Raw genomic sequence first — 27,855 nt, 5'->3', positions numbered from 1 at the left:
TCCGAAGCGCGTCCCAGACGCCATGATCGTGAGGGGCACACATATTCGCCCGAAAGGTCCGCCGTGCCACGACTGTGAGGAGCTAGGTGCACTTGCAGGACGCCGGTCTAGACGCCATGATTGTGAGGGGCAAATATACTTCCGGGGCATTGTCCCCCGGACGGCATGATTGTGGAGGGAGGGCAGATGTCCGCGGACTTGCGCCACCATGAGCGTGAGGACGGATGCCCGCCTTCAAAACCCAGGTTACGCCGTCCGCCAGCACTGCGGTCATGGAAGCGGACGGTAGTGTGTAAAAGCCGAGGCCGTGCCGTGTTCAGGCGTTACGATTGCAGGGCACAGACGCACTTCCGTTGCGTTGCGATATCGTGATTGTGAGGGGCCTACACACTTCCGGATTGCCGTCCCTGACGCCCTCATTGCGAGAAGTGGGCGTACTCTTCCTGAGGGCCCCTCTGGCGCCATGATTATGAGGGGCACGTGCCCTTCCAGCGGCCCATCGCAGCGCCGTGACGGCAAGGGGAGGACACATCAACACTGCGGCAGCCCAGCGCCATGCTTGTGAGGGGCAGTCGCAGGGCGGCCGGCTGCCTCGCCCATCGGCGCCGCTTTACGGCCTCCGAGGCCGTGGTCCGCGATGCTCGCCCTCCGCTGGCGCTGACCCACTCGCGGAGGTCGGGGCTGGCTTTGCGCCGCGCTTGGCCAGGCTGCTGGCCTAAGGGCGGAGACCGTGTGGCCCACGGACCCTTCTCCTGAGCGCTCCCGCGAGCGCAGCCCCGGGAGACGCGCTGGGCCGCGGCCCGGTGATCCACGCGCGGGCCTCCGGGCGGCGGCACCTGGGAACGAGACGCCTCCCGGCTCAGGTGTGCGGAGCTTCTCCTCTCCAGCCCCGCCGCCCCGCGCGGACCCCACGGGCTCCACCACCGGCTGGGGAGCAAACCACCGGAAGACAGGGACTTGAGGGCCGCAGAGAAACTGGCCAAAAAAAGTGAAAAGGTAGTATTTTGTGGCCAAGGATAATTTTGGCTAGACACGGTGGTCTGCCCTCAGAGCTGTCCTTAGAACCTCATCCAGGACGTGACTCGGTCGCTGCACCATATTCCAGTTCCATTTGCTGTACTCAGCAAGACTCCCTTAGTTTTTAAGATTGGGGTTTCTTTTGAATTCTCACTTGAATTCTATTAATATACAGTAATATTAGTTTCAGGTGTACAATAGTGATTCTTGTTTATTTTTGTGACCTATACGTGTGCTCGCCGTGGGCCCTCGGTGATCAAGCATTCCACCTCCATTCGCTTATTTTTGTAGGACTGTGACTTCTCACTCCCCGTAGGTGGGGAGGGTCTCTGGTGGTTCCCGGGCCGGTGACACCTGACAACAAACCTCTCCATCTCCAGAACGGGCCCTTGTTTCCAGCTCAGATGAGTAATGAGGCCTCCCAGGCACGTCCAAGGAGAAACCGTTGAAGGGCAGCCAGGGAAAAGTGAAGGGCTCTTTCAGACCTGCCTTGCAGATTATTCAGTGCAGTCTCTCCTCAGTAAGAGGTAACGAGGAGCATTCACTAGGGCTCACCGAGGACGATGAAGCAGTAACCAGACCCTGAAGCTGTGCTCATTAAAATTAGGAGCTTTGATGTGAGCTTCAAACTCCGCACTCCGTGCGCAAAGTCCCATGCATGCAAAGTCAAAAGCTGGACAAAGCACTGGTACAGGTTACACATTAAGTAGTGGGATATACCTTCGATGGGGCTTTTAATTATAAAAAATATCATTATAGTATTGTTTTGGCCAGAGACTTTTCAGTATCTATCCCAAATGGTCCTTTCGTTGATAAATAAAGATCAAACTAGATTTCTTTTAAGATGAAAAGTTTATTTTGCCTTTTGCCTAGAAGCAAAACTAATGAAAATTAAAGTATAAAAATAAATACAATTTACGTTAATGGACATTCCACTCAAAAATAACAAAAATAATGTATATAAATAAAAAATCCATTAAAAGCACAAAACAATGGCACTTTCATAAGAAAAAGCTGTGAACATTAAAATATGTGTAAAACACACACGCTTTTATCTTGAAAAAAAAAACACTCCTGTTTCTCAACCTTAATCTAAAGCTAGTTTTAGCTTTCTCCAAAACGTACTATTTGTTTCAGCTAATTTGCATTAGTGCACACAAAATTTGTAGCATCTATCTTTCTCACTGGAAAGACCCACAATGATGAGTAAGCTGTATCCTGAGTTTTCAGAATGATAAAGCACAATTTATCCTATTAAGATATTTTGATATACTTTGCCTACAAATAAAAAATCGGTAATTCAGACCTTTTATACCATCTTCTGATTTCCTGGCTCACTCATTCAATAAATGATACATCTCAATAAAGAAAGTCCAGTTTACACCCGGAGTAGATTATTACTGTCTTGTCTACGGCTGGATGTAAAAGCTAAATTTTAAATAGGACAAAATTGGAGAAAACCATCTTTATCTCCACCTTCTTACTAGGATATTAAGAATATATAGTCTTCATTTTCAAAATACCAGTATCATTTTAAAATTCAAGTTAGAAAGAGTAAATGTACATAGTCCCAATTTTATGTGAAAAGCACAAAGCCCTTTTTGGAAATGGCATGATAAATTAACAGTGACATTCTCTTTCATAAAATCATGTTCCATTGGTAACCTTTTTTGATTTATATTTTAAATGAATATGTTAGTAATGAAAACCTTAAATATCAGTGCCTTTTAATGCAGAATTTCAACTCAACAATATTACTATCCCACTGGAAAATCTAGACTTATTGTCATATAGCCCTTTAGTCTCTCCTAAATCAAGTAAGCTAGAAAAAACAGACTATGAAGGAACAAAATGCGCAGACCAAGAAAATAGAAGTGCATGCAGTGTGACTCTATTTTACAGAAATTGGATGCACTGATTCACTCCTAGGTGCTACTACATTCAAGAAGATTGTGCTCTCTCCCTAATTTGTTAACCTCCAAAGAAAGATTTTGATTTAGGAGAAGTGTTTCCAAGAGCACTGGGGTAACCTACATTAAACATAATATTTCTGCACAAGACAACCAGCGGTTAAGAGGAATGTATACCGTTAACCAAAAGGGTGGCCCCCAGCTACTTCTGTGGTAAATTCTGAGTAGACCACAGCCAGCAGGCAAGTGAGTCCAAGAATATGAAGATAGAGAGATTAATCAGTGTTTAAATTTTACAAAACCAGGGGAAAACATCCTTTGGCAGTAATTTTCCCCCGAATAGAACAGTCTCTAATTTGTTGATTCAATTTAGTGGTCAGTGTGCAGAGGTGAATGAAATTTATATTTCCAAACTTATTTGTAATTTATCACACCTTTTCGATATTTTATAGAAATAAACCCAAATGTCCAAAAACATTCTCAGCAGACATCTGGGTACAGAAAACAAACTTATATTTGTACAGGTTAAGCAAAGAGATGGTCTAAGATTACTAAAGTGTCTTCACCCAAACCTAATGTTACGAGGATAATGAGGGGTAGGGAAGGAATTAGCCAGAGTGATCAAGTTTGCAGATAATTGCTCAGCCCTTTGATATCACTTTGCCTGTGTAAACGGTCCAGGATTAACTAAAGAGTCCTGGGCAAGGGAAACAGTACACAAAGCCTCCCACCCTGGCCCTTGTTTATCCTAACGAATGTTGTCTTCTTAAATTGTCGCAACATTTGGCCGCTTTCTTTGGATTTTTCCTGCATATACTCCTAAAAATAGAGCAAAACTAATATTATTTCTCTATGTCAGTTTTTCTAGAATACCATTTAACAAGTGCTTACTATATACCAGGCACTAAGCTTAAGTGACATACATTATCATATCTAATCCTTACATAAAATAATCCTGAGGTAGAAACTGTTACTACTGTTTTAAAGATAATAAATTGAGACATGGGAGAGTAAGTCACATGCCTAACAGCCAGAAGTAGACTCTGAGAACCCAGCTACACCTGATTTGTTGCTTTACTTAACAATCATTTTGCATTACTCCTACTTTGCTTTAATTAGTGGTTTCTGAATTTCACTATAAACTCCTGAGTCAAACACAAGACATCAAATGAGCAAATATGTTTTAAAACATGACATCAGAGATTGCAATTTAGTTTGTAAGAACTATAAACAACTTTAAGTGCTTTGCAGCAAAATGTAACCACCCCTTAGCATCCTACTTCAGTCTGAGTATGAAAGTCTATCATCACACAAAAAATGAGCTTTCTATAAGTTACTTATTAATAAAGGCTTCGTTCTCCCTGCAGATCAAAATAAATCATAAATTTCAAGTTTGTTTGAAACATAATCCAGGCCATTAAAAATCTGAGCAGGAAAGAATAGTCTTTTCAACTGCAACTACTGAGGCCCTATGTTGAGATTCAGAGTTAGAATTTTAATCAGTCACATATCCCAAATTTTCAATTTATGTAAAATGATAGAATCTTTAGTCTTTTTTAATTGTCTAAATACAGCACTCATGTAGAAATGTTTAGAAAAATAGGAAATTTGTACTTGTTTAGATATATAATAATTATACGTTAAGTTCGTTTGTATTAGAATTATGTTGCAGTGCAATTAAACCTCGTTCTAGATACTGAACTGCAAAGGCCTCCTGTTATTCATCCTTCATACTGTTGAGTTTTACTTGCTCTTTTTTTTACAGATTCACAAGGGACAAACAGTGGAGATGAAATGCATGAGACAAGAACATGGATAGTCATCACTGTGGCAAATGGAGAATATCACACAAAACAATACTAATTCCTCAATGAATCACCAACTGGCCAGGATTTATCACAATATATAACTCTAATATGGGAAAAAATTGAAAAGATCATAACACTACACATAACTTCACAAGCAACAGATCTAGTGTTTGGTCTGAGTTCTTCTAGTTACCTTTCAAACCAGCTGACTCTGATCACCTCTGGAATAAATCCTCAACATAATCTCCTTTAAAACAACTCCACTGACTGTCACTCACAGTAACTTCCAAAAGATGACCTTTTATATTATATTCTACATATGCAACATTATGAATTAAATTCACTATATATATATGCAAAAAGTCAGCAATCATTTCAAAGTTATCAGTATATCTCATTCCCTCTTCGAACATATGGGAACAAATAGCAGTAACACAAAAAAATTTTGTTCATTCCCTCCTAATTTAGAGGAAAACAGTAATAAAAGCTCTAAAATATGCCTAATTGTATGTTAATGGGAAGATTAGAATTGATTAAAGATTTAATCATCATTGCCTAGTGATTTAGATTTTCTTTAAAATGTTTAGAAAGGAGTATAGTTAAAGCGAAGCATTTTGAAAGTATTTTTAATGGATCACAATTTTTGGTGAGCTTATCAAAGTGTCTTTAACAAAAATACCTACAAAATAGTAAAACATTAGCTTAACGGCTTTGCATTAGCTTAATATTGAATTTGTCTTCTTGCCACCATAAACAATTTAAAATCCATAAAATAACAAAAACAAAACTTACCCCCTCCCACCTGGCATATTCACATGTGATCTTGTGGCCAGAGGGAGAAATTTTTCATCACTTTATGTGCAGATACAAATATTTCTGGGTGATACACTTCCCCAAAGCTGAACAGACACGCACAGATGTAGGCATCAGATTATTATACTTTACTCATTCATAAAAAGGCTTTCTGAATTAAGCATGTATAATTCTACAGATTTTTGAGATTAAAAAAATTTATAGTGTTTCCACAGGATCATTACAGACATCAAGATCAGAACCACAGTTTTACTATGATCTCCTGACTGCCACAAAATACTAATACAAATGATCACTAGCAGGAATGACTGTGAATATGCCCAAATTATGGTGGCAAGGAAAGACAAGATATTACATCTGTGTGGCCTGCATCATGGGGCAGCTCGTGCATGTCCTTCTATTAAATGGGTTTCAGGAACTCATTTGCTACACACCTGAAACAGGCGCTCTGTTAGGCACTCTGCTCTGTGAAGACTTCTGTCTATTTTGCACAACCCCCTTCACTGATGTCTTAGGGGTTCTAATTGAATATAAAAAAATTAATAAGTCACTTGCATTAAGGTCTAAATGTTCAACATTCAAAGAAAGCAACCATACTGCATCAACAGCTCAAAGTATAAATAAGCTTGAAAAGGACATAACTCTCACACATGCACACAGCAAAGAAGCTACACTTTGCTTCAGCAGGAGACTAGAACCAAGGTTTATACTTTGTTGGAAAATCACTTTGGTGATGAACTTACTATATGGATGCTTACAATACTTAATGAGCAAAATGGTATGAAATGAAAAGTAAAAACATGCCAACATAAGATGATAATTAAGATAAAATACACAACAGTACACCAAAGGGTTATCTTTGAACACAAAACTTTAAAAGATCTTCAAAATGCTATGAACAAATCACATTTGTAAAAGAGTTCCCCTTTATGTAAAGAGCACTAAATTATTTTCCCTGCTCAAAGCTAATCTTGATTTGGATGTTTTTACCCAGGAGTGGCATTCTTACCCTTGTCTACTAAGTAGCCTATGAACTGGTGCATTCTGTCCTTGGTTTGGCTGAAGGACTCTGTTGACAAAGTACGTAAAAAATTAATTAAGAAGAGAATGACATAATTTCAGTTTTCTCTCCATTTTCTTTTAATAGACGAAAGATGCTTAACAGTGGGGGGGGGTCATCTATGCAAATAGGCCAATATAATACCACACGGAAAATCAAACTGACGCCTATTAATATGGTACTTATATTTTACTCACGGAGAGCCCAAATCTTAGGTTTTTACCAGGATGTCCAACATAAATGTTTAATTCTTGTGTTTTTAGGTAATTTATATATTTTACAAAAACCAACTTTTCCTTTCAAACATCTAAGTAACATAATTCTTGTAAAGAACAGGTCAGAAATATTAAGCTAGCTTTCTAAGGTTTTTGGGTTTTGTGGGGTTTTTTTAAGACTTTATTAGAGAGCATGAATGGGGGTGGTATGCAGATGGAGAAGCAGACTGCTCTCAGGGCAGGGAAACCGACTCAGGGCTCAATCTCAGGACCCTGGAATCATGACCTGAGCCAAAGGCAGACACTTAACCCGCTGAGCCACCCAGGGGTCCCTGAGGTTTTTAAATAAGCATCCAAAGTAAGTCCTGGACTGTGATCTGAACTCGGAACAAACGGGGCTGAAATTTCTATCTGAGATGGCATATCCTAAGAAAGCTCCTGAAACATCTGGTCTGACATATAACCATGTATACCTTAACCAGTGTTAATATGGATCTTGGCCCCTCTTCAATCCTGTAGTCAGCAGGGAGTGTTCTATTGATATAAAGTTAGAACTAAACAGAAAGTAAGGTTGGGATTTATAAAGTTTTCTTTCTATTTTCTTAATAAATAAGTAACTTCACAGAGACAAAGTGATTTTTCTCACCTTGTTTCAGAAGGATTTTGTTTAACCAGAAATTTCTTATTTGGCATTCCCATTTCAGCAGCTCTAACACAACACAAAAATAAGAACACACAAACAATGTATTTAGAAAGGGAAAGAAAAAAAAAAAAGAAAGGGAAAGAAAATGCTTACAGATGTGTTCAGGATGACAGAAATAAATCATTTCTCAGTTGCTGTACTACTCAACTGTACTAAGTGCACTAAAGATAACTTTCCAGAAAGAAGCAGCTTATAAAGATAGTTACTATAATGTTCTTTGTATTAGGTTTCCCTCCCATGTAGTCTTTCAAATATTAGAAAAAGAATATATTCAAAAGATATAAAATTAATACTGAATATAAAGATTATTTTTAAGGTTGAGTGGCTATCGATTACACAAGTTGAACACTGTACTAAATCAATTTAGTAGTTGATACATTTACCTAAGGATGAAATCAGATTTTATCACCTGAATAATAAAACTTTATATAAAAAAGGGGATTTCTAAACTTAGCTGTAGAAAAGTGAACTTTTTTCTAATTTGAATACACAAATAGACCAACAGATGACTAAAAGCAATTGGTTTGATAATAACTGAATTAATGTGACATGAAAGGGATCCCTGGGTGGCGCAGCGGTTTGGCGCCTGCCTTTGGCCCAGGGCACGATCCTGGAGACCCAGGATCGAATCCCACATCAGGCTCCCGGTGCATGGAGCCTGCTTCTCCCTCTGCCTATGTCTCTGCCTCTCTCTCTCTCTCTCTCTCTCTGTGACTATCATAAATAAATAAAAAAATGTTTAAAAAAAATAAAAAATTAAAAATAAAAAATAAAAAAATGTGACATGAAACAAAGAAAACTTACTTCATGTACTTCTTCCTATCAAGAGACTTCTGTGTTGCAGCTGACAGGGCCACTCGTGGACTTTTCATTTTGTCCTTGAAAATACCAAACAAAAAGTTTCAGTGGCACCAGTAATACCACTAAAATAATATAGGATGATCTTAAACTGCACGGAAAAGCTTCTCTTACTAACAGTTGGAACTTTAACTTAGTCTTTCTATAGAACTACAGCAGTCCAATTTCTTAAATCATTAAAAAAATTTTTTCCCAATGAAATAATATAAATTTAGCTTGTTTTTCTTTTGTCAACATTAAGACCACTGATTCAAACCACACACTTCCAACCTTCCAACACCCTAGTATATTTCAAATGACTCTGGTTTCCAGAAAAGGCAAAATCTCCATCATAGTTTCAAGGAAATTAAATCAGGAGCCAATGATAGTTTTTTTGTAAATCATCCAAACAACATTCAAAGCTTCAACTCCAAAATCCAATCACAAACAATACCCAATTCTTTTAAATCTGTCTTCAGAGTTAACTATTGCTGGTAATCCTAGGAACTGCCTGTGCTTAAGAATTGTAGGAAGGGTTCCAAGGTCAAAAATAGAGAATAAGATTTGGTATCAATTACCCCAAACCCAAAAGAACCTGATTGTGAAATAAGAATAAATATATTGGTCTCTGCCTCTGATTCCTGCTAATATTTGATCTTTGTCCCCACTTCCTAACACAGAGCTCCTAAAACTCTTGTAATCTGAGATAGTGATGCTAGAAGCATCTTTTGCTCTAATATTTGGTCTTTGACCTCAGTTCCCGACACAGAGCTCCCAAGTCCCCTTGGAATTTTCTGGGTGATAGAAGCATCTTTTATTCTAATGAGACAACTTTTGGGGGGCTTCCAGGTGCAGACTATTCATCAGAAAGACCAAGCATAAGTAGAAGCTTGGAACTTTCAGACTCACCCCCTTATCTTCCAGAGACAAGAGAGGGGTTAGAGATTAATCAATGATCATGCCTACATAATAAATCCTCCATAAAAATACCTAAAGTATAGGATTCAGAGAGCTTCCAGATTAGTGAACACATCCATGTGCCACGAAGATGGCATACTCCAACCCCACTGGGACAGAAGCTCCTGACCTCAGGACCCTTCCAGTCCTTACCCTATGTGTCTCTTCATCTAAGGGTTCATCTATATCCTTAATTATGTTATTATATAATAAACCAGTAAATGCCCTAACTACTGTGAGCCATTCTAGAAAACTATCAAACCCAAAGACAGGGTTGTGAGAATCCTGTTTTATAGCCGGTCAATCGGAAATACAAGTGACAACCTAAGACTTTTGATAGGGGAAGTCATAACTGCCTTCTTAGCTTGTAGTATCGGAATCTTAACTCTCAACTCAGAACTGAATTGAATTGTAGAACACCCCACTGGTGTGGGAGACAGTGGGCTGTGTGGGGGAAAAACTCATACATCTGATATCAGAAGTACCCGAAGTTTTAGGAGTATAGAAAAAATAGTTTTTCATTCACTCATTAAAAAAATAAGATAACATACCATTTGCCTGAGCATTTTTTCTTTGCGAACTTCTCGGTCATGATGGAGAATAGACATTCTTTCAGCTGCATCCATTACAAAGAATATGTCATGAATACCATATAGGGCAGCTCGCAACTAGGTTCAAAAGAAGAAAATATTGTATCCACTTAAAAAGATGAGGTTAGAGTTCAGTAATATCACATGCACTCTCACTTAAAGTTTTTAAAAGTTTTAATTAAAACCTATTTTCAGTGGTTAAATGGAGGGAAAAATATAAATTTCCATTTCTTAAAAGCCTTTAGGATATGTGCATTTACCTGAGCTAACACTCTTTCCTGAAGAGAAGCATCTTGTGCTGAAACAACTCCTCTCTTTAATGGCGCTTCTGACTGAAAACTCCTTATGAATTCCATAGTGTCCTGGAAGAAGAAAACTTCCTTTAAAAACCACTTTTCTAGAAGATTCATGATCACTGGAATTTCCTTTTGATTTTTCTCAGCCAATTAAAATTACTAAGAACATATAAAACTATTACTTATCAGAAGTCAAGCAGCACTCACTTTGAAGAGAGACAAATACACAAATTGCTTCATTTACATACTTTAAAAAATCATCTGAATGAGATTCATCAGATTTCTTTTTTTTTTTTAAGATTTTATTTATTTATTCATGAAAGACACGGAGTGTGTGTGTGAGAGAGAGAGAGAGAGAGAGGGAGAGAGGCAGAGACACAGGCAGAGGGAGAAGCAGGCTCCATGCAGGGAGCCTGACGTGGGACTCGATCCCGGGACTCCAGGATCATGCCCTGGACCGAAGGCAGGCGCTAAACCGCTGAGCCACCCAGGGATCCCCGATTCATCAGATTTCTATAATTGCCTACATTGCAATGACTAAGAAAAGTTTGATCCACCAAAGTTCTGAACTATATGTCAACTCTAGTTTATGACAAGCCGTCATTAAACTGAGAAACTGAGCCAAAAGTGAAATAGGAATAATGAACCAGCTCCTTACTTTTACAGTTTGGCGAAGTTGTTTCAGCTTATCTGTCTGCATAAGCCTACGAGTAAGAAATCCTTTTGCCACTGCGGTTATCTTGTTAAATTTTGTTTGTACTTCTGGACTGAAAACCTTGAAGAAAGCAGACAGACACAATGATTCAAGAATCTGAGCTTTATACTCCTTAATCTATTACAGTGAACTAAATTTCCTCTATGTGTGTATGCCCTGTGTCGGTTCATTTCCGCTAAGAGCTAAGCTATTTGATGTAGGGCACAAACATCTGTCCTCATGTGTACAACCTCAGATAATGTACCTCTTTAAAAACTGTAGCTAGATAGACACGCAAATATCATTAAGTTTGCCCACCTGAGACCATTTAGGTTTGGCCCGTCCAAAAGGCCTTGTTACTGAGAGTTTGGTCAAGCCACTAGTTGATGATCCCCAGAGGTAGAAGGGTGCTTCATTTGCAGAAGCAAAGCTATGCTGCAGAGCAGAATTTGTGAAACCTAAAGAAATATATGCACAGTATTATACTCGACATCACATGAGAATATGCAGGACATCCAAATAAACACTTAAGCCTCTCTAAGAATAACAACTGCCTCTGAAACTAGTCCATGTGCAAACTTAAAATATTTATGGACTTTAAGCTTATGCACCAGATGGATCTTTTCAATACAAACAGCTTCTCAGGATAATTGAAGATGTGAAGATAAGCTCTTGCCGGGTCTGAAGAATTAGATGTAATTCAAGATCACCGGGGAGGCAGCAAACTGTTTTCAGCTGAAGCATATCCCCTGCTGCATGAATAAACAAAGACTGGGCTCTGAGTCAAGTTTCCTGATATTTTCTTTGCTAAAGTGGTTTGTCTCATGAACACCTGCTCACCAGTCTTTGATCTGCTATCATTTAATTTTTCACTAGTTACTAGGGAGCTGGCAAATAGAATTACTTGAAGAATAGAGCAACAGCTTTAAAGTGTGCCAAGTGAAATATCTTACTATAGGATAATTTTTTTCAAACAGAAGAGAGTTTTTAAAGTATTTACCAGAACTATTTGAATTTGAAGTATGGAGTGAGTCCACTTGAGACAACATTGTTTCCAGCAAACCAGAGTCGCTTATTTTTCTCCATTCTAAGTCCACTGCATTGTTAATGCCTGATTCTGAGGCTTCAGCAGCAATCACCTTCTTCTCTTTTAACATTTTCTCCTGTTCTTCTATTTCCTATAAATTAACAGTGTATTATATAACGTGCTACATCTTTTAATTATATCCCAAAATACCATTATTCTAGGCTTAGCTAAAAGTAATGATTATCAGCAAATGATTAATTTCAAGTTTTCCTACCTCCAATGAAATCTTAAAACAAGTATTCTTCCTCTTACAATACACTCTTGCAGAATGCATATTTCAGCATCAATACATAAAATATCTTTGAAAAAGAGTAAATATTTTGAGTCAAGGATTCAATAAAGTATCCTTTTGATAAATTATGCATTTATTTTTAGATAAGGAGCTATATATTAAACCTTACATTTTGGCAATATCCATGTATCAAAATCAATCACCCCCTTAGATTAAGATACAGACGAAGAAGTTATAGTATCCTATACGTGATCAAAATTCACACTATCAAACTGCTGGGTTAAAAAAAAAAAAAAATTCACACTATCCCCGGCAAAATTCCACTTACCAGTCCCATATCCCTATGTTTTAACTCACCTTCTGCAATCTCTCCTGTTCCCTTTCCTGCTCAGCTATGAGTAGTGATAACTGCTGGGCATGCTGTTCTTCTAGCCTCTTCCGCATTTCTTCAAAAGCTAACATCTTGCTTTTTAATATCTCCTCGCCTTCTGAAAAGAAACATGTCCCCTCAAATTTAGAATATTTACTAATATCTATACACAGTCAATATAAATTATGCTTCCAATCAAAGAACATTCCTGGATCCGACATAACACAATCAAGGTACACGAGGTCCCCCACTCTGAACCACATTCTCTTCTGGCACAAACCTCATTTCATGCTATCAAATAAAAGCCTGTACCTCACCACCATATCCATTCACTCAACAGATCCCACCACAATCTGAACCAATGGAGCCACGCCTATCTGTTTAGTCAAGATTCTCCTTACTCAAATAAACTTCAAGATGGGATTCTCGTCTGCATCTCACCTCTATTTATTCTTCTGACTCTGGTCCTTCTCCAGGATTTCTGGTATTTTAGCTTGTAGTTTTATTTAGTTTTGACTTTTTTAAATAAATGTTCCTATGATAGTGTAAAGCTCCTTAGCTTCTGGTTCCAAAAAGCGTTGGATATTAAAACTTCAGATATTTAAATTACTAACTAAAAAATTAAATCATTATGATTATGCAACTTATTAAAGAAAGTGGTAAGACACTCTGAGATGTTGAAATACCAAGTATTACACAGATGTAGGACTTGGATCCATCATATTCATGGATCCATGACAATTCAACTGAATTCAAAGAATCATTCGTTCCAAATATACAGTCAATGACTTCCATTAAAGCATATTATATTATCTATATGCTATGCTATTCCCACAATTTATTCCTAAATGTATTTTATTCAGCTACAGTTTGCATTTGTTCATGTGCAATTTTTCAGAGGCAAAAGGGAAAACAGGAATAGAACTGCAACTTTCAGCAAAAAAAAAAAAGACAAATCTCTTCAGCTCAACCAACAGCGAGAGGCCATTTAGCTCTATCTTAAGAATTTCTTAAGTGAGGGACACCTGGTAGCTCAGCGGTTGAAAGCCTGCCTTCAGCCCAGGGTGTGATCCTGGTGTTCCAGGATCAAGTCCCACATCGGGCTCCCTGCATGGAGCCTGCTTCTCCCTCTGCCTATGTCTCTGCCTCTCTCTCTTTGTGTCTCTCTCATGAATAAATAAATAAAATCTAAAAAAAAAAAAATTTCTTAAGTGAGCACCGTCCAGGGTCTCCTTTGACAGCAAGCTGGCCTCACCTCACATGCACTGGCCTTGCTCCTACTACTAAAGCTCTGTCAGCTTTAGTAGGCAAGCTCCCACTAACTGCCCCCTGGGTAGTTAGCTCTGTGGAGCTCTGGTGTTCACAGAGAGCACCTCCCACCGGGGTGCATCAGCTGTCTGCATTATCCACACTGGCTCCTGGGGTAGCCATCCACTGATGTTTTCATTAGAGCGCTTATAAAGATACACAGGTTTTAAATAGTCTGTCCCAACCCTATCTTTCCTATAAACTCTGTTATTTTTAGTGTGCAATTTTACAGAATATGAAGTTTTTTTTTTCAGGAAGATTTATATCACATTAGAGCTGAAATGTTTATGTCCAAGAACTTCATTTACTGGACTCATTCTTCCACATCAGTAATGAAGAATTATGAACCATGACAACAAAAAAAGGAGCAATGAAGATATGTTTTCGCAAGCTGCTGCTAATATAACACTAGATGTGAAAGAAATTTGAAATAATTTTTACCAATAAACATGTCATTCCTTAAACATTACTCACAGAGCCAAATTATTTGTGATTCTTTTTCTAATAATTTGCTGTTCAAGTGTTCACTGAAGGACCAAACTACGTGAAGATCTCATTATATATGAAACAACAGGGATGCCTGCCTGGGTGGCTTAGTAGTTAAACACCTGCCTTCAGCTCAGGGCGTGATCCTGGAGTACCACGATCGAGTCCCACATCAGGCTCCCTGCATGGAGCCTGCTTCTCCCTCTGCCTGTGTCTCTGCCTCTCTCTCTTTCTCTATGTCTCTCATGAATAAATAAATAAAATCTTTAAAAATAAATAAAACAGACTGATGAGAATATTAGAAACCACATTCCAAAAGGAAGACATCATAGCAATACACTACATTAAAACTATGATATTTCACATGAGAACTTTTTCCTCCAGTCATTAACAATATTCTCTGATACAAAGTGAACTGTGATTCATATTTTAAATGAGAAAGCTTTAAGAAAGGCTTTCAAATGGCAATAAACTATAGCTAATTATAGGTCCTCTGATAAGAGAAATGAAATGAAAAACCCTGATGATCAGATGAGACAATTATTGTTTTTCAAAATGTGAATTAAAAGTATTCAATAAAGGTAGGTGAAAAAATGATGCCTAGAGGCCCATGGGTGGCTTAGTCAGTTAAGCAACTCAGGTCATCATCACAGGGTCCTGGGATCGAACCCCACATCTAGCTCACTGCTCAGCCTGGAGTCTGTTTCTCCCTCTGCTCCTCTCCTCACTCATGCTCCAGCTCTCTCAAATTAAAAAAAAAAAAAAAGTATTCAATAAATGTGCCATCTGCTTGGCAGGTATCAAACACTTCAAAGTTTCCTTACCTTTGGAACTACTTTCTAACATTTTATTCTTGTTGATGTAGACAGATCCCTTAGGGTATCTTTTTTCTGGCAAATGTTGCCTTTCCTGTTCAGCTACTCCAGTTGTTAAGACATAAGGGCAGTTTTCTTTTTGCAAACTATCAATATCTAAATCAAGTCTCCGTTTAACTTTCTCAAAACTGTTATCCAAAAATGGTTCATTTCCACAGGACACTGTAGGGGTGTCCATCTGCTGTCTGGTATTCTGGTTTTGCATGAGTAAAGGAGATGGGTTTTTTACATCATAAGACTTATTCAGTTCCATTTGTAAATTGCAGGTGTTTTTCTCTAACACATTGGCTGACTTGAGTCCGCTCATAGTTCCAAAGTTTTGAGTCACTATACACTGACTGGTGGCATATGGCTCAGGCAACCTTGGCATTGCAGTACATGTACTGTCCATTTTGAGTGGTCCTCTCCCATCAGATGTTAACTGACCTTCCACAATAGCAAGTCCATGGATAACCCTGTTTTCTAACTGATTTCCTGAAGACTGGCATACCTGATTTGATTTACCTAAAACCACTTCCTGTATGGCTTCAGATGTATTTTTGGTGACACAGACCTTGCTTGAACAAACTCCAGCTAAATCAGCTGGTAACTTTGGCACACTTTCAGGTATATTTGTTTCTTCATCAGTAGCTTGAACAACTAAGTCTACCGTCTGTTCTTTTCCTTTAGGACTTAATTCACAGGCATTTACTGGGTTATTTATAAGTATATGACATGCTGATGATGGCCTAGAATGCCTTCGATGCATTTTAGGACTCAGGCTTGGCTCTGGACTAGGTAATTTGGCATACGAACCAGTAAGACTTTTGATACCATTATTTTCGGGAACAAAAGTGGGAATGACTTTAAAATCAGAATCGAGGTCTAAAACAGTGCAATGGCCAGTTCGTACAGGTATGTCCACTTTAGAAAAGCTACCTAAAACGGACATATTCATGCCGCTTGCTTGAGTAGAAGCACCTTGGAGGAGAACATTTGATTTATTAAGGCTTGGTTTGTCAGGAACCAGAGAAGCACAGTGTCTGCCAGCCAGCTGCACCTTCTCCCTCCCAGAGTCAGTCCCTTTAACAGCCTCGTTTTCTTTATCTGAATGACTCTCATAAACACTTCTTTTCACACTACTTCTCAGACTACGTCTCGATTGTTCTCTTTCTATATATTCCTTTGACTTTTTCATCAAGTTCTGAAGACTCATTATGTAGGGATCCGGAGTAACTTCTTCCGAAAGTGATGGGTCTTGTTCTTCATTGGTTGGGAAGAGACCATTGGGTGTGAGAGTCTCCTGAGGGGTTGTGGAGGGGGTCTTTACAGAAGCTTCATTTTCCACAGAGCTAATAATATCTGAACTATCACAGTGCTTCAAAGAATTAAATTCTGAGTCCCTAGTTAAGTCTACCCCATTAGATTTAAATTGGTCCTCATTATTCAATGGCAAAATTCCAGTTATCTTTTCAAACTTTCCTAAAGTAGAGTGCTCAGTAGGGCTTGGCAAGATATTTGGAAACGTAGCAGGGACATTCAAGTTTCTGACTTCTGAATCAGAGTAAACTGTTTCAGTCTCCCACGGATCAAAATCACTGGCGTTAGGTGCTTTTCTAACCTGGAAAAGGAAATTTAAAAATTAGTATTTTCTTACTGCAGAGAAAAGCCTCTGATTTCATTGTTTTCTAAAATAAAATTGAAATAGAAAATTCAAATATTCTAACATTTGAGAACACAAAAACTAAGATAATCCTTCTCTATTGTATCCTATATCACAGAGCTCAAATTACTATTAAAAATGGCTGATAAAATTTTTAAATAAAATAATTTAAAAAAATAGAAACATCCCAGCCTATTTATTAAAAGAGTATAAGCAAGAAAGGAAATGATCTAATCTGATGCAAATTTGTACATATGGGGACGCCTGAGTGGCTCAGCAGTTTGGCACCTGCCTTCAGCTCAGGGCGTGATCCTGGAGACCCGGGATCGAGTCCCACATCGGGCTTCTTACATGGAGCCTGCTTCTCTCTCTGCCTAGGTCTCTGCTTCTCTCTGTGTATCTCTCATGAATAAATAAAACCTTTAAAAAAATCTGTCCATATGTGCATGGGTATACACACACATATATATTCACATATCCATGCACAATTTAATCTTGGAATTAAATTTCTTTAACTTTCTTCTGTATTATATGTTATTAATGTCACCACTGTTCTCCTATGAAAGCTATCAACTAAGGATACTGATATATGATATAAATAGCAAGTAATTAAATTTCTCAAATGACTCTTTCTTTAACAAAGACTAACTTACCCAGGATATAAAAATAATTCAGTAATCAGACTCTTGCCTCCCATATGCTTACTCCAGATTTTAACTAAAATCCTTCTATATGATAAGGCAAATTTATAGTAAATGATAGCTCAGCCATGTAGCTTAAGTTACTCAGAAATAAGAAAATTTTCAACTTAAAATCCAATTCATCAAGGCAAATTTCAATTTGATTAACTGATGATCATTTTAAACAGCAACCTGTTAGAGTTTTAGAACAAGAAAATAAGTAAAAATTTATAAATTAAGATGAGAACTGAAATCCAACAGAAAAAATAAAATTACATCTTCTATCTAAATAATTTGACCTTGCAAAAGAATAAAGTGAACTAGGATGGTTTTTAAACATTACACAGGATATATTAAACTGACGGAAAAAAATATATAAATAAATAAATAAATAAATAAATAAATAAATAAATAAATAAAAATAACACTGATGGAAATTATCATATTATCATATCAATACAGACCCCAGAATCCTGAATATTAAAAAAGATTTTTAGGTTGTTGTGTATGTGTTATTTTTCCCTAGACCATATGGCACTCCTGTTTTACCTTACAAATCCCAAGACATATAATGGTTTCTAGGTACTATGCAATAAACAGCACAACAAAGTATACTTAGTCACAACCTCAAGACCAAAATAAAACAAAAGGGAAACATATTCACCAAGTCCATGAATATGTTTACAGGCTTACATAAAATAAATTGTTTCCTTAAAATATCTCAAAGTTCACATTTGTATATACAGCAGCTATGTTTTTGGTACAGTACTAAAAGGAGTTTTTGTTTAGAGAATCTAAGAATAAAAATATATCACAGAATGATAGGTTTTACAGAGACTGAAGATATCTGTATGATTTAAAATTTCTCTATCTGCGTAATTAATTCATTACTCTCTAGTTTAACACTGTACATGCTCCATTAAATGTTTGAAGTTTTAAGACTCAACAATCTCATTACTAGTACATTTGATATATTCCCTCACTGGACCAATAATTATATGCCATTTTGTTTCAATAGTAGGAAACATCGAGTAAATCCAAAATCTACCCTTATTGTGCCACACTATATTTTTTAAACTTAATATAGTCATTACAATCTGCAAATTAAAATCTACTATTCACAGAAAAATGAAGGTAGCAGTTAGTGGGAAACAGCCTAAGGTTTGTTGTACATGTATCATCCAGTATGAATTATATAAACTACAAACCCCTAAGGAACAAAAAAAAAAAGTTAAGATGTAGCCAGCAAAACAGAGCTACATACAGCAGAAATTATTTGTTCAACGTTAATTCGTTTTTTTTAGTATGAAATGATCCACACCCTAAAACAAACTGTTTATAGAAATTTATTCTTTTTTTTTAAAGATTTTATTTATTTATTTGACAGAGAATAAGGGGGAGAGAGAGAAAACACAAGCAGGCAGATTGGCAGGCAGAGGGAGAGGGAGAGGCAGGCTCCCCACTAAGTCAGGAACCCGAAGCGAGGACCCAATCCCAGAGCCCTGTGATTATGACCTGAACCAAAGGCAGATGCTCAATCCTGGTGCCCCTTTATGCAAATTTAAATTCAGCTAAATAAAAATAATTGCAAAAGGCGTGAATGTATTGTTTAAATGGTTTCAATTTAGATCTAAGATGCATCTGGACAATTCTACTTACATAATCTAAATTGCATTTGTGTACTTAAGAAGAGAATTTTCACACACACACACACACACAAAATGGGGGACAATTATTTACTTTAGCAGAGAATGAGAATAAGGTCATTGACTCAATAGTCTGATTAGTTCAGAGGTAAACTACAATGGCCAATTCTATTATTTTGTCACTGAGAATTCCGTGTTTTTAGAGTCATAAGACACAGACAATAAACAATTATATTCAGGGAAGGGCTCCATTGTCTAAGTACCCTCTGATTCAAGTACTGGGCATCACTAATAAGCAAGTGAATGTTCTTTGGAGTAACTGAAATGGAATATCACAAACCACTAAGATTCTCAAACATAACAGTAAAATATATTGGTAACTAACTAGTAAGCACAAACATATTTCTGAAAAAGTATCACTACTGCTTACCTCATGATTTAACTATAATTTTAAAACATCGACATTACACACCTGAACATTTTCAAGAATCTCCTGGACCCGAGTCAATAAGGCTTTCTTCCTATTAACATGCTTTCTTGTTTCTACATCAAGTGCTTTCTGCTTCTCTTGTTGCATTTCCTTTCTTTTCTCAATGTTAAGCTGCAAAACATCAGAAATATGTAATTATTTCTCATAAATTAAAAAATGCCTTAAAATCAGGAATCTTTGAATCAGAATGATTAAAACATGCAACAGGTAAAGCTATAGGAAAAGAAATCTGAATAGTGGTTAGGGGTAATGAGTGGGATGGGGCAGGGGAGATATTTTTGTGGGTATGAAAATGTTCCATTTGGGTGTGAGTTTCACAAGTGTATGCCATATATCAAAAATCAGGGAACTTTAGAACTTAAGATCTGTGCATTCTACTGTATGTAAATTATTCCCAAATGAATAAAAAGTTAAAGAAAAAAAAAAAACCTGTTCACTCATCAAATGCTCTAAAATGAGAGATAAACTGTTTTAGCCACTGCTGACCTTATCATTGGCAATATCTTACTCCACAGGGTCAGATTCTTCAATTTCTAATGTTCCAATCAGCATACATTTTATCTCTTTGCTACTTCAAGAAAATGTCTAAAGGCTTAATGATGAAAGAAACAGATAATGTTTTCTTTGCCTACAAAATGAGAATATGTTAGATCCCAATTCACTGTACCTTCCAGTAAAAATATAATTTACTTCAACAACTGGAATTTCTAAGCATTACATCTTTTTAGTGAATTTAATTTTTTTTTAAGATTTTATTTATCTATTCATGAGAGACGCAGAGAGAGAGGCAGGGAGATAGACAGAGGGAGAAGCAGGCTCCCTGCGGGGAGCCTGATGCAGAACTCGATCCCAGGACCCCAGAATATGACCTGAGTCAAAGGCAGACACTCAACCACTGAGCCACCAGGCACCTGTGAATTTAAATCTTAATTATTAAGTTCTAAGAGGTTTAGTCACTGCATTAAGAAGTCAAGTCTTATCTTAGACCAATATAAATGGAAAACATGTCATAGGGACGCCTGGGTGGCTCAGCAGTTGGGCGCCTGCCTTCGGCTCAGGTTGTGATCCCAGCGTTCTGGGATCGAGTCCCACATCGGGCTCCCTGCAAGGAGCCTGCGTCTCCCTCTGCCTATGTCTCTGCCTCTCTCTCTGTGTCTCTCATGAATAAATAAATAAAATCTTAAAAAAAAAAAAATGTCATAAAAAATTATTCCAGAATTATACTATTCATCTGTCACATACAACATAAAAGCACGGACAAAGGTCTATAAGCATCAGATTTTGCTTATAAATAAGTAACTGATGGAGTCACAGACCCTAAACAACAAAGCTCAGATATTTTGGTTCACTTTAAACTAATCAAGCAATGTTACCAAGTAGCTGGTAAAAATTTTTTAAATTTTTATCTGCATGGTATCAAAGAATCATTCCACAGTTTACTTGCTAATCACAAAGAGGGAAAATGTATATTTTCAAAAGTTATCTGGCAGTCAGCACTTATAAAAGCAAGTAAAACTAAACATCACTAATAGGGAAACAACTAGAATTATGTAACTTCTGATTTAACTTAACACGGAGCATAGGGCATCAGCTCCAAAGAGTTCTTGCCAAAAATGTTTAACCTGACTCTAATCAAACTTTTATTTTTTTTCTAATAAAACTTTTATTTTTTTAATTTTTTTTCTAATAAAAATTTTAGACTTCATTTCCAATTTATAGGAACTACAGGAACTAGAGGACACATAAAATTTCATGAAGAAACAATCAGACAAATCCAAAGTAAGGCATCCTATAAGATAACTGGACTGGTATCTTTACAAATTCACTATTTGGGGGAAACCTGGCTGGCTGAGTCAGTAGAGTATGAGATCCTTGATCTCGTGGTTGTAAGTTCAAGCCCCACGTTGAGTGTAGAGATTACTTAAAAATAAAATTTAAAAAAAATTTTTTTTCTAAGAGGTAGAGGAACTGTTCTAAATCAAAATAGATTTTAATAAACATAACAAGCTAATGCTATTTGTGAACTCTGACTGGACCTAGATTAGAAAAAAAAAGGTTATGATATTTTGAGCATAAATGGAGAAATCTAAATATGAACAGAATATTAGATGCTATTAAAATTATTATTAATTTTCTTAAGGTGTGATCATGGTATTGAGATTTTATGTAGGAGAATATCTTTATTTTTAGAATATATACCAAAATGTTTAAGGAAAAAGTATTAGGTATCTGCAATTTTCAAATGGCTCAGCAATAAAACAAAAAATGTATGTATATACACACATATACATATATATAAAATCACAAACATGATAAAGATGACAAAAATGTTAAAAACTGTTGAACCTAGATGATACATATATGGGTGGCCATTGTATTACTCTTTCTATTTTTCTGTATGTTTGAAGATTTCATCTCAAAAAGGTAGCAGGGGGACGCCTTGGTAGCTCAGTAGTTTAGCGCCGCCTTTGGCCAAGGGCGTGATCCTGGACACCTGGAATTGATTCCCACATCGGGCTCCCTGTATGGAGCCTGCTTCTCCCTCTGCCTGTGTCTCTGGCCCTCTCTCTCTCTCTGTCTCTCATGAATAAATAAATAAAATCTTTGGAAAAGAAAAAAAAGGTAGCAGGAAATATTGATCTTTTAATTGCTGTTATACAAAAAAATGTTAACTCCATTTCTTTCAATTATATGAATTTTCTGATTTGAAATGGTCATACACATTTTAAAAACATACAATCAGTATGAAAGAGTTTATAATGAAAAGTGTGTTTTCCTTCTTAAACTGTATTCCTTTATCCTTCCTCAGAGAAAGAATATTCCTTTATAAAAACTCAAATAGTTAACACATATATATGAGCACTTCCTATGTTCTAAGCATTTTACATGTATCAGATCACTTATACCCAAAACAACACTGTGAAGTAGATACATTTTTTTCTAAGATCTTATTTATTTATTCATGAGAGACACAGAGAGAGAGGCAGAGAGAGAAGCAGACACCCCACAGGGAGCTGGATGCAGGACTTGATCCCAGGACCCCAAGGATCATGACCTGAACTGAAGGCAAACGCTCAACCACTGAGCCACCCAGGTGCCTCAGTAGAAACAATTTTTATCCTCATTTAACAAATTAAAAAAATGTGCCTGCAAGTTCACACAGCAGGTAAGCAGCAGAATAATGATTTAAGCCAAGACCAGAAGGCTCTAGAATCAGGCTTTTAACCACTATTCTACCCTGCTCCTAAGAGCACGATGTGTGCAGTGATTTACAATAGACTGTGGAGATCTTTCCATGCCTGCACATTTAAGTCTATTGTATTGTATTGTATTGTATTGTTTTAATGTCATGAATGAGATTCTATAAAATGGACCACAGTTTGTTAAACTAGTCCACTACTGATGGACATCTAAGCTGTTTGTTAATCTTTTGCTATTTTAAACAATGCCACTCTATAACTTGTACATACTTCTGGCACACAGAGGAGTAGAAGTCTAAGATATTCCCAAAACTGGAACTGCTAATTCAAAAGTTATACATACTTTTAAATTTTGATAAACATTACCAAAATGGTCTCCAAAAAATAAAGTCAAGTGCTTCTTTCAGCAAAAATGCAGTATAAGCACCTTTCCCTCACAATATAAAGGACCCTAGGCCTTATTGGATCTTTGCCAATCAAGCAGATTTTAAAAATGCTAACTCATTTCTATTTTTTAATAATGAATGAGACTTTTTTTCAATGTTTATAAGCCTTTCTTTTGTTTTTCTGTAACTACATTAGGGATTCACTGCAGAAAAAAAAAATATTTAAAAATCAAAGAATGTTTACCAGGGGAGAAAGCACAGCCACTCCATGGAAGCGAATAAGTGAGATGCTTTCAGACTGGACAGGTAGAAAGCTCTCTGTGGATAGTGATGCATCTTGGATTCTGGCAAGACTGTTCTCACAGAACTTCTCATACTCCTCCATCTTCCCACAATTACACTGTAAGAGAGAAAAATGTCATTTTTAATGTGCTGAAAAAAACAGACCTTAATTGTTTGGCAAATTTTATCAAGCACGAATATATTTCTAGAATTCACAATTCTTATAATTGGCCTTCCCAGAATTTTTTTTTTAACTGATGTGCAGCTAATTCTTAAGTATAGGTAAGTACCTCAAGATCCTACCCAGTTAAGACTTGCTTCATATATTAAATGTTTCCGAACATACATATATACATCGCTTCTCAGCCTTTTGGCTAAGATCAAGTGAACATATGTATATAAATCAAGTTTTAAATATGATTTGTTTTAAATAAAATAAATACATAAATATAATTTGTTAGAAAAGTACTAAGAACTCATCAGTGAAAAATTCTTATAGGAAAAAAAGTCCTATATCACTTGCTAACTTATAAAATAGAATACTGTATTTTCCTTAGTAGGACTAATCTACACAAGGAAAACTAAATCATACAAAGGTAGAAATATATTTATAGCCAAAAAAAAAAAAAAGACAAAAAGGCTATTTACATAAAAGAGGGTATTTACTTTTAAAAATTCTTTTGTTATCGTGTAGTTCAAAATCTATTACTTTCACATCTTAAAAGTATATTTTGACTCCATGGACACCAGCCAAATCAGTCAGAAGTGTAAAATAGAATATCTACTGGCTCTTGTATAAATTCTATTTCATTGTCGAAAACTGGAGCCACCACCAAACCACTTAAAATAACCAGCCCAGTAATTCTACAATTTCTGGAAAATTGTGATGGTGGCTGTGAAAATTCAAGATAATCAGGAAAGATTAGGCAGGATGTTCGTTCATTTAGCTAGTGTTAAATATCTGATTGCCTGTTTCCATAGCACTATGTCTGGCATTGTTTCCTTTAAACAAGCAAGGGAAAATAAAAAGAGAGACCTCATTAGACTCTTCAACAGCCAAGGTTATGAATTGTGAAAACAGAAAAACTAATACAATAATGTTCCCTTAAGTGTTCAGTTTAAAACAATTAACAAAGAAGGGGGCAGGACAATTCAACCGACGATGTGGGATATGCAGAGATGAAATAAGATGGGAGTATGATACTGTCTTAAGCCTCATGGCACTTAGAAATTCAATACACTAAAGGGTTAGGGACAAATTATAGCACAATTAGAAATGAAGAAAAAGCTTATTGTGATTTGATTATAAAAAAATAAGATATATTGCTAATATTGACCAAAAGGTAATCCTCGTATCAACAAAACTTCTTCCTACATCCCATTGATTCTAATTATTTCTATATTTGATTTATGCAAAGTGTGAGTTTAATTTCAAAGAAATGGATCTCTAGAGTGTAAATGAGACTGTTTTCCAAACATATTCATAAAACAAGCAAAAGTAAAACAACACACACCTTCCTGCATGACAACCACAGCAAGGCCTCATTTTTCAGTCTGGATTTCAACCCATTATGCTAGCTTAACAACCAAAACATGCAGAAGCTACAATATATGAGAAATTCAAATGATCCCATTTCTACTAAAATACTCAAGAATATTTTTTAACACAATTCCTGCACCCAGCATTATAGGAACCTAAATAGAAATATACTTTCTATGGAAACACGAACAAAGAATGATTCAATTTTAAAGGTCTATTTCAAACATAAGGAATAAATAAAATATTCTTAGGGCAAGTTTATTTTTCTTTCAACATCATATACATATGCCTCATTGCATTGGGAAGTTAAATTCGCATCTCTTCAAAAGCACCCGTATGTCATGAATATTGCCGATGTACAATAAAATAATTCACAGCATAACTACGGCAAATGATGGTACATTAAACACCCAAATACAAGTGCTAGTATGGTTGATTATGGGAATTACCAAATGATTCTAGGGCATGACTGAATTTTTCTATCCTTCAGTCTCAACTTGGATGTCCCCCTCCTCAGGCCATCCCTGATAATCCCTTCTACATTAACCCTACAGTCACTATCACATCACATTACCCTGCTTCCCAATTTTCACGACACTTACCACTATCTGAAATTATCTTGTTTATTTCTGTGGGTTCTGTCTTCCTCCACCAAAATGTAAGCTCCATAAGCACAGGTACCTTTCCAGTCTTGCTCACCACTGAATCCCCATTACACAGAACAGGATCAGCACACAGTAGGCACTTGATAAAAGTACTGAATAAATGAATTAGGGAAATTAGCTCAAACAATAATGTAAACCAGGGTGAAAAAAAGAGCGTGGACTATATAGGAAAGAAGCTAGCAAGGAAGAATGGAATTTAAAGAATGGTAGTTTCATGGATGACCCTATTCTCTGAAGAACCTGGTACCTCTAAAATTGCAAAGACAATCATTTAAAAAAATGAGCATCATTGGGCCCCTAAGTGGCTCGGTCGGTTAAGCATTGGGACTCTTGTTTTGGCTGAGGTCATGATTTCAGGGTCCTGAGATCCAGCACCTCTCTGGGCTCTGCACTGGGCATGGAGTCTGCTTGGGATTCTCTCTCTCCCTCTGCCTCTGCCTTTTCCCCCTCCTTTGTCTGTGTCTCTCTCAACCTTCCTCTCTTAAAAAAAGAAAAAAAAAAAAGAGCATCATATCCTATATGATTAAGCAAGAGGGCACTCGTTTCTCACAGCACAATTACTTGTCAGCAGAGTTATTTTTGAACGGAGCCTTGACTACAATGCCACTCCAACCACAAATCAACCACAAATCAACCACCCATACTTTAACATCAGGCATTACTGGTCCACCTGAATTAATCATTTGTCAGCTGCATCAAGTTCAGACATGCTTTGTCGTCTCCATTTATACCATGACCCTTCTCCAAACGAGCCTCTGCAAACCCCATCGATTCATGCTTCTGCTACCCGCTCCTCACCAGTGTGTTACTAGAAATGTCACAAAAGGGAATGGTAAAACTAACACATAACAGACCTTGCCTTCATTTCAAATCCTAGCTGGCCGCTTACCCCCTTCAGTGTTCCCAAAGACATAACCTTTTTCCATGCACAATAAAGGGGAAGATTCCTTACTCGGCCATCTACTAGCTGTACATTCTTGGCAATTTACTTGCCATCCCTATGCCTCAATTTCTGCATCTGTAATGCCGGGATAATCAGAATTATCTGTCTCAAGAATTCAATGAATTGCCTGCATAGCAATTAGCATAACGCAGGACAAGCAGAGAAAACATCAATAAACGGAGACGGCTATTATTAAAAGGACGACGAGGATCACGATTTTTTTATGAATTCCTGGAGGGCAACGACAGTGCTTCGTTCCTGGTAGGATTTAAATGTAACTTTAAAACATGGAAAGAGGGACACCTTCCTCGTTTCGTTGTTTCAGACCCCCTCCTCGGCGAATCAATCTCTGGGCGCCTTCCACTCGCCTGAACGGGGGGTGGGGGGGAGGCGTTGGTAATTGGGGTCACAACCAGATGAAGCGGGGTGGGCATCACCTAGCAGCATCAGGAGCAACCAAGAGAATTTGCCTTATTAGGCCTCAAACTTACTCCCCCAGAGTCGCGAGGGCAGAATAAACACCACCTTATCCTAAGGCCTCTGGCTCTGGTAACCGGCTCTCCGAACGGCCAGTGCACACCCTGACGACGTCTCCCTCGCCAGCAACTTGGGAGGAGAAAAATGGTCTAGTTTTATCACAGGAGGTGATTCCCCGGCTCTGTCCCGAGGTTATTTGCCAGGGCCCCTCGGCCCTGACCCCAGCGCCCCACGCCCACCTCCCCCAGCTCCTCCATCCCAGCATCCGAGCATCACCTCGGCGCCGAGTGTCGCTGGTGCCAGCGCACCTGTCTCCTCACACCCGCCGGCGCCTTTCTCTGGGCTCGAAGGCCAAGCCCAGCCGCTGCGTTCGGGTGCGAGGGTGGGGGGCGGGAACCCTCGGCTCTCAGGGCGCCAACTCCGCCACCCCCGGTGGCCTCGCAGCGGGGACCCACAAGGACCTACCTAGCCCCCTTCTTACGCACACACCTGATCTCCCACGGCCCGGTCAGGTTTTATTTTCCCCTCGCCACGGGCCTTGTTAGGAAGCAAACAGCTCAGTTGGTACTGACAGAACACAGCTCGATCCGCCGCCTCCTTCTCCTCCTCCTCCCCGCCATATTACGGGTCTCCGGCGGCAACGCGG

The 27,855-nt window shown here is 37.8% G+C and overlaps 1 protein-coding gene and 1 long non-coding RNA gene across 7 annotated transcripts; one reads left to right on the top strand and one right to left on the bottom strand.

The window, feature by feature from the left end:
* The first annotated feature begins 661 nt into the window (after positions 1 to 661).
* LOC129520072 (uncharacterized) lies at positions 662 to 5,234 on the top strand. The gene is made up of 2 exons (XR_008666472.1): positions 662 to 996; positions 4,693 to 5,234. It is a non-coding gene; the product is annotated as an uncharacterized LOC129520072 (long non-coding RNA).
* On the bottom strand, positions 1,869 to 27,855 carry CCP110 (centriolar coiled-coil protein 110). 6 transcript variants are annotated; one of them, XM_055341007.1, is made up of 16 exons: positions 27,699 to 27,855; positions 25,727 to 25,881; positions 23,547 to 23,702; positions 19,699 to 19,827; positions 15,208 to 16,858; positions 12,577 to 12,707; positions 11,901 to 12,078; positions 11,219 to 11,358; positions 10,865 to 10,981; positions 10,171 to 10,272; positions 9,872 to 9,988; positions 8,331 to 8,404; positions 7,470 to 7,532; positions 6,558 to 6,617; positions 5,983 to 6,068; positions 1,869 to 3,746 (listed from the first exon to the last, which is right to left on the bottom strand). In XM_055341007.1, exons 3-16 carry the CDS (start codon positions 23,685 to 23,687, stop codon positions 3,694 to 3,696), a joined length of 3,042 nt encoding a protein of 1,013 aa, XP_055196982.1. In that variant the 5' UTR covers positions 23,688 to 23,702; positions 25,727 to 25,881; positions 27,699 to 27,855; the 3' UTR covers positions 1,869 to 3,693. The 6 variants fall into 6 exon arrangements, with proteins under 6 accessions (XP_055196982.1, XP_055196984.1, XP_055196985.1 ...); XM_055341009.1 differs by having other exon boundaries at positions 25,727 to 25,868; XM_055341011.1 differs by lacking the exon at positions 5,983 to 6,068 and adding an exon at positions 5,528 to 5,634 and having other exon boundaries at positions 3,656 to 3,746.

The sequence above is a fragment of the Nyctereutes procyonoides genome, unplaced genomic scaffold (genome assembly GCF_905146905.1).
Source record: "Nyctereutes procyonoides isolate TBG_1078 unplaced genomic scaffold, NYPRO_anot_genome, whole genome shotgun sequence".
NCBI classification, from domain to species: domain Eukaryota; kingdom Metazoa; phylum Chordata; class Mammalia; order Carnivora; family Canidae; genus Nyctereutes; species Nyctereutes procyonoides.
This window is presented reverse-complemented; position numbering and strand designations above follow the sequence as displayed.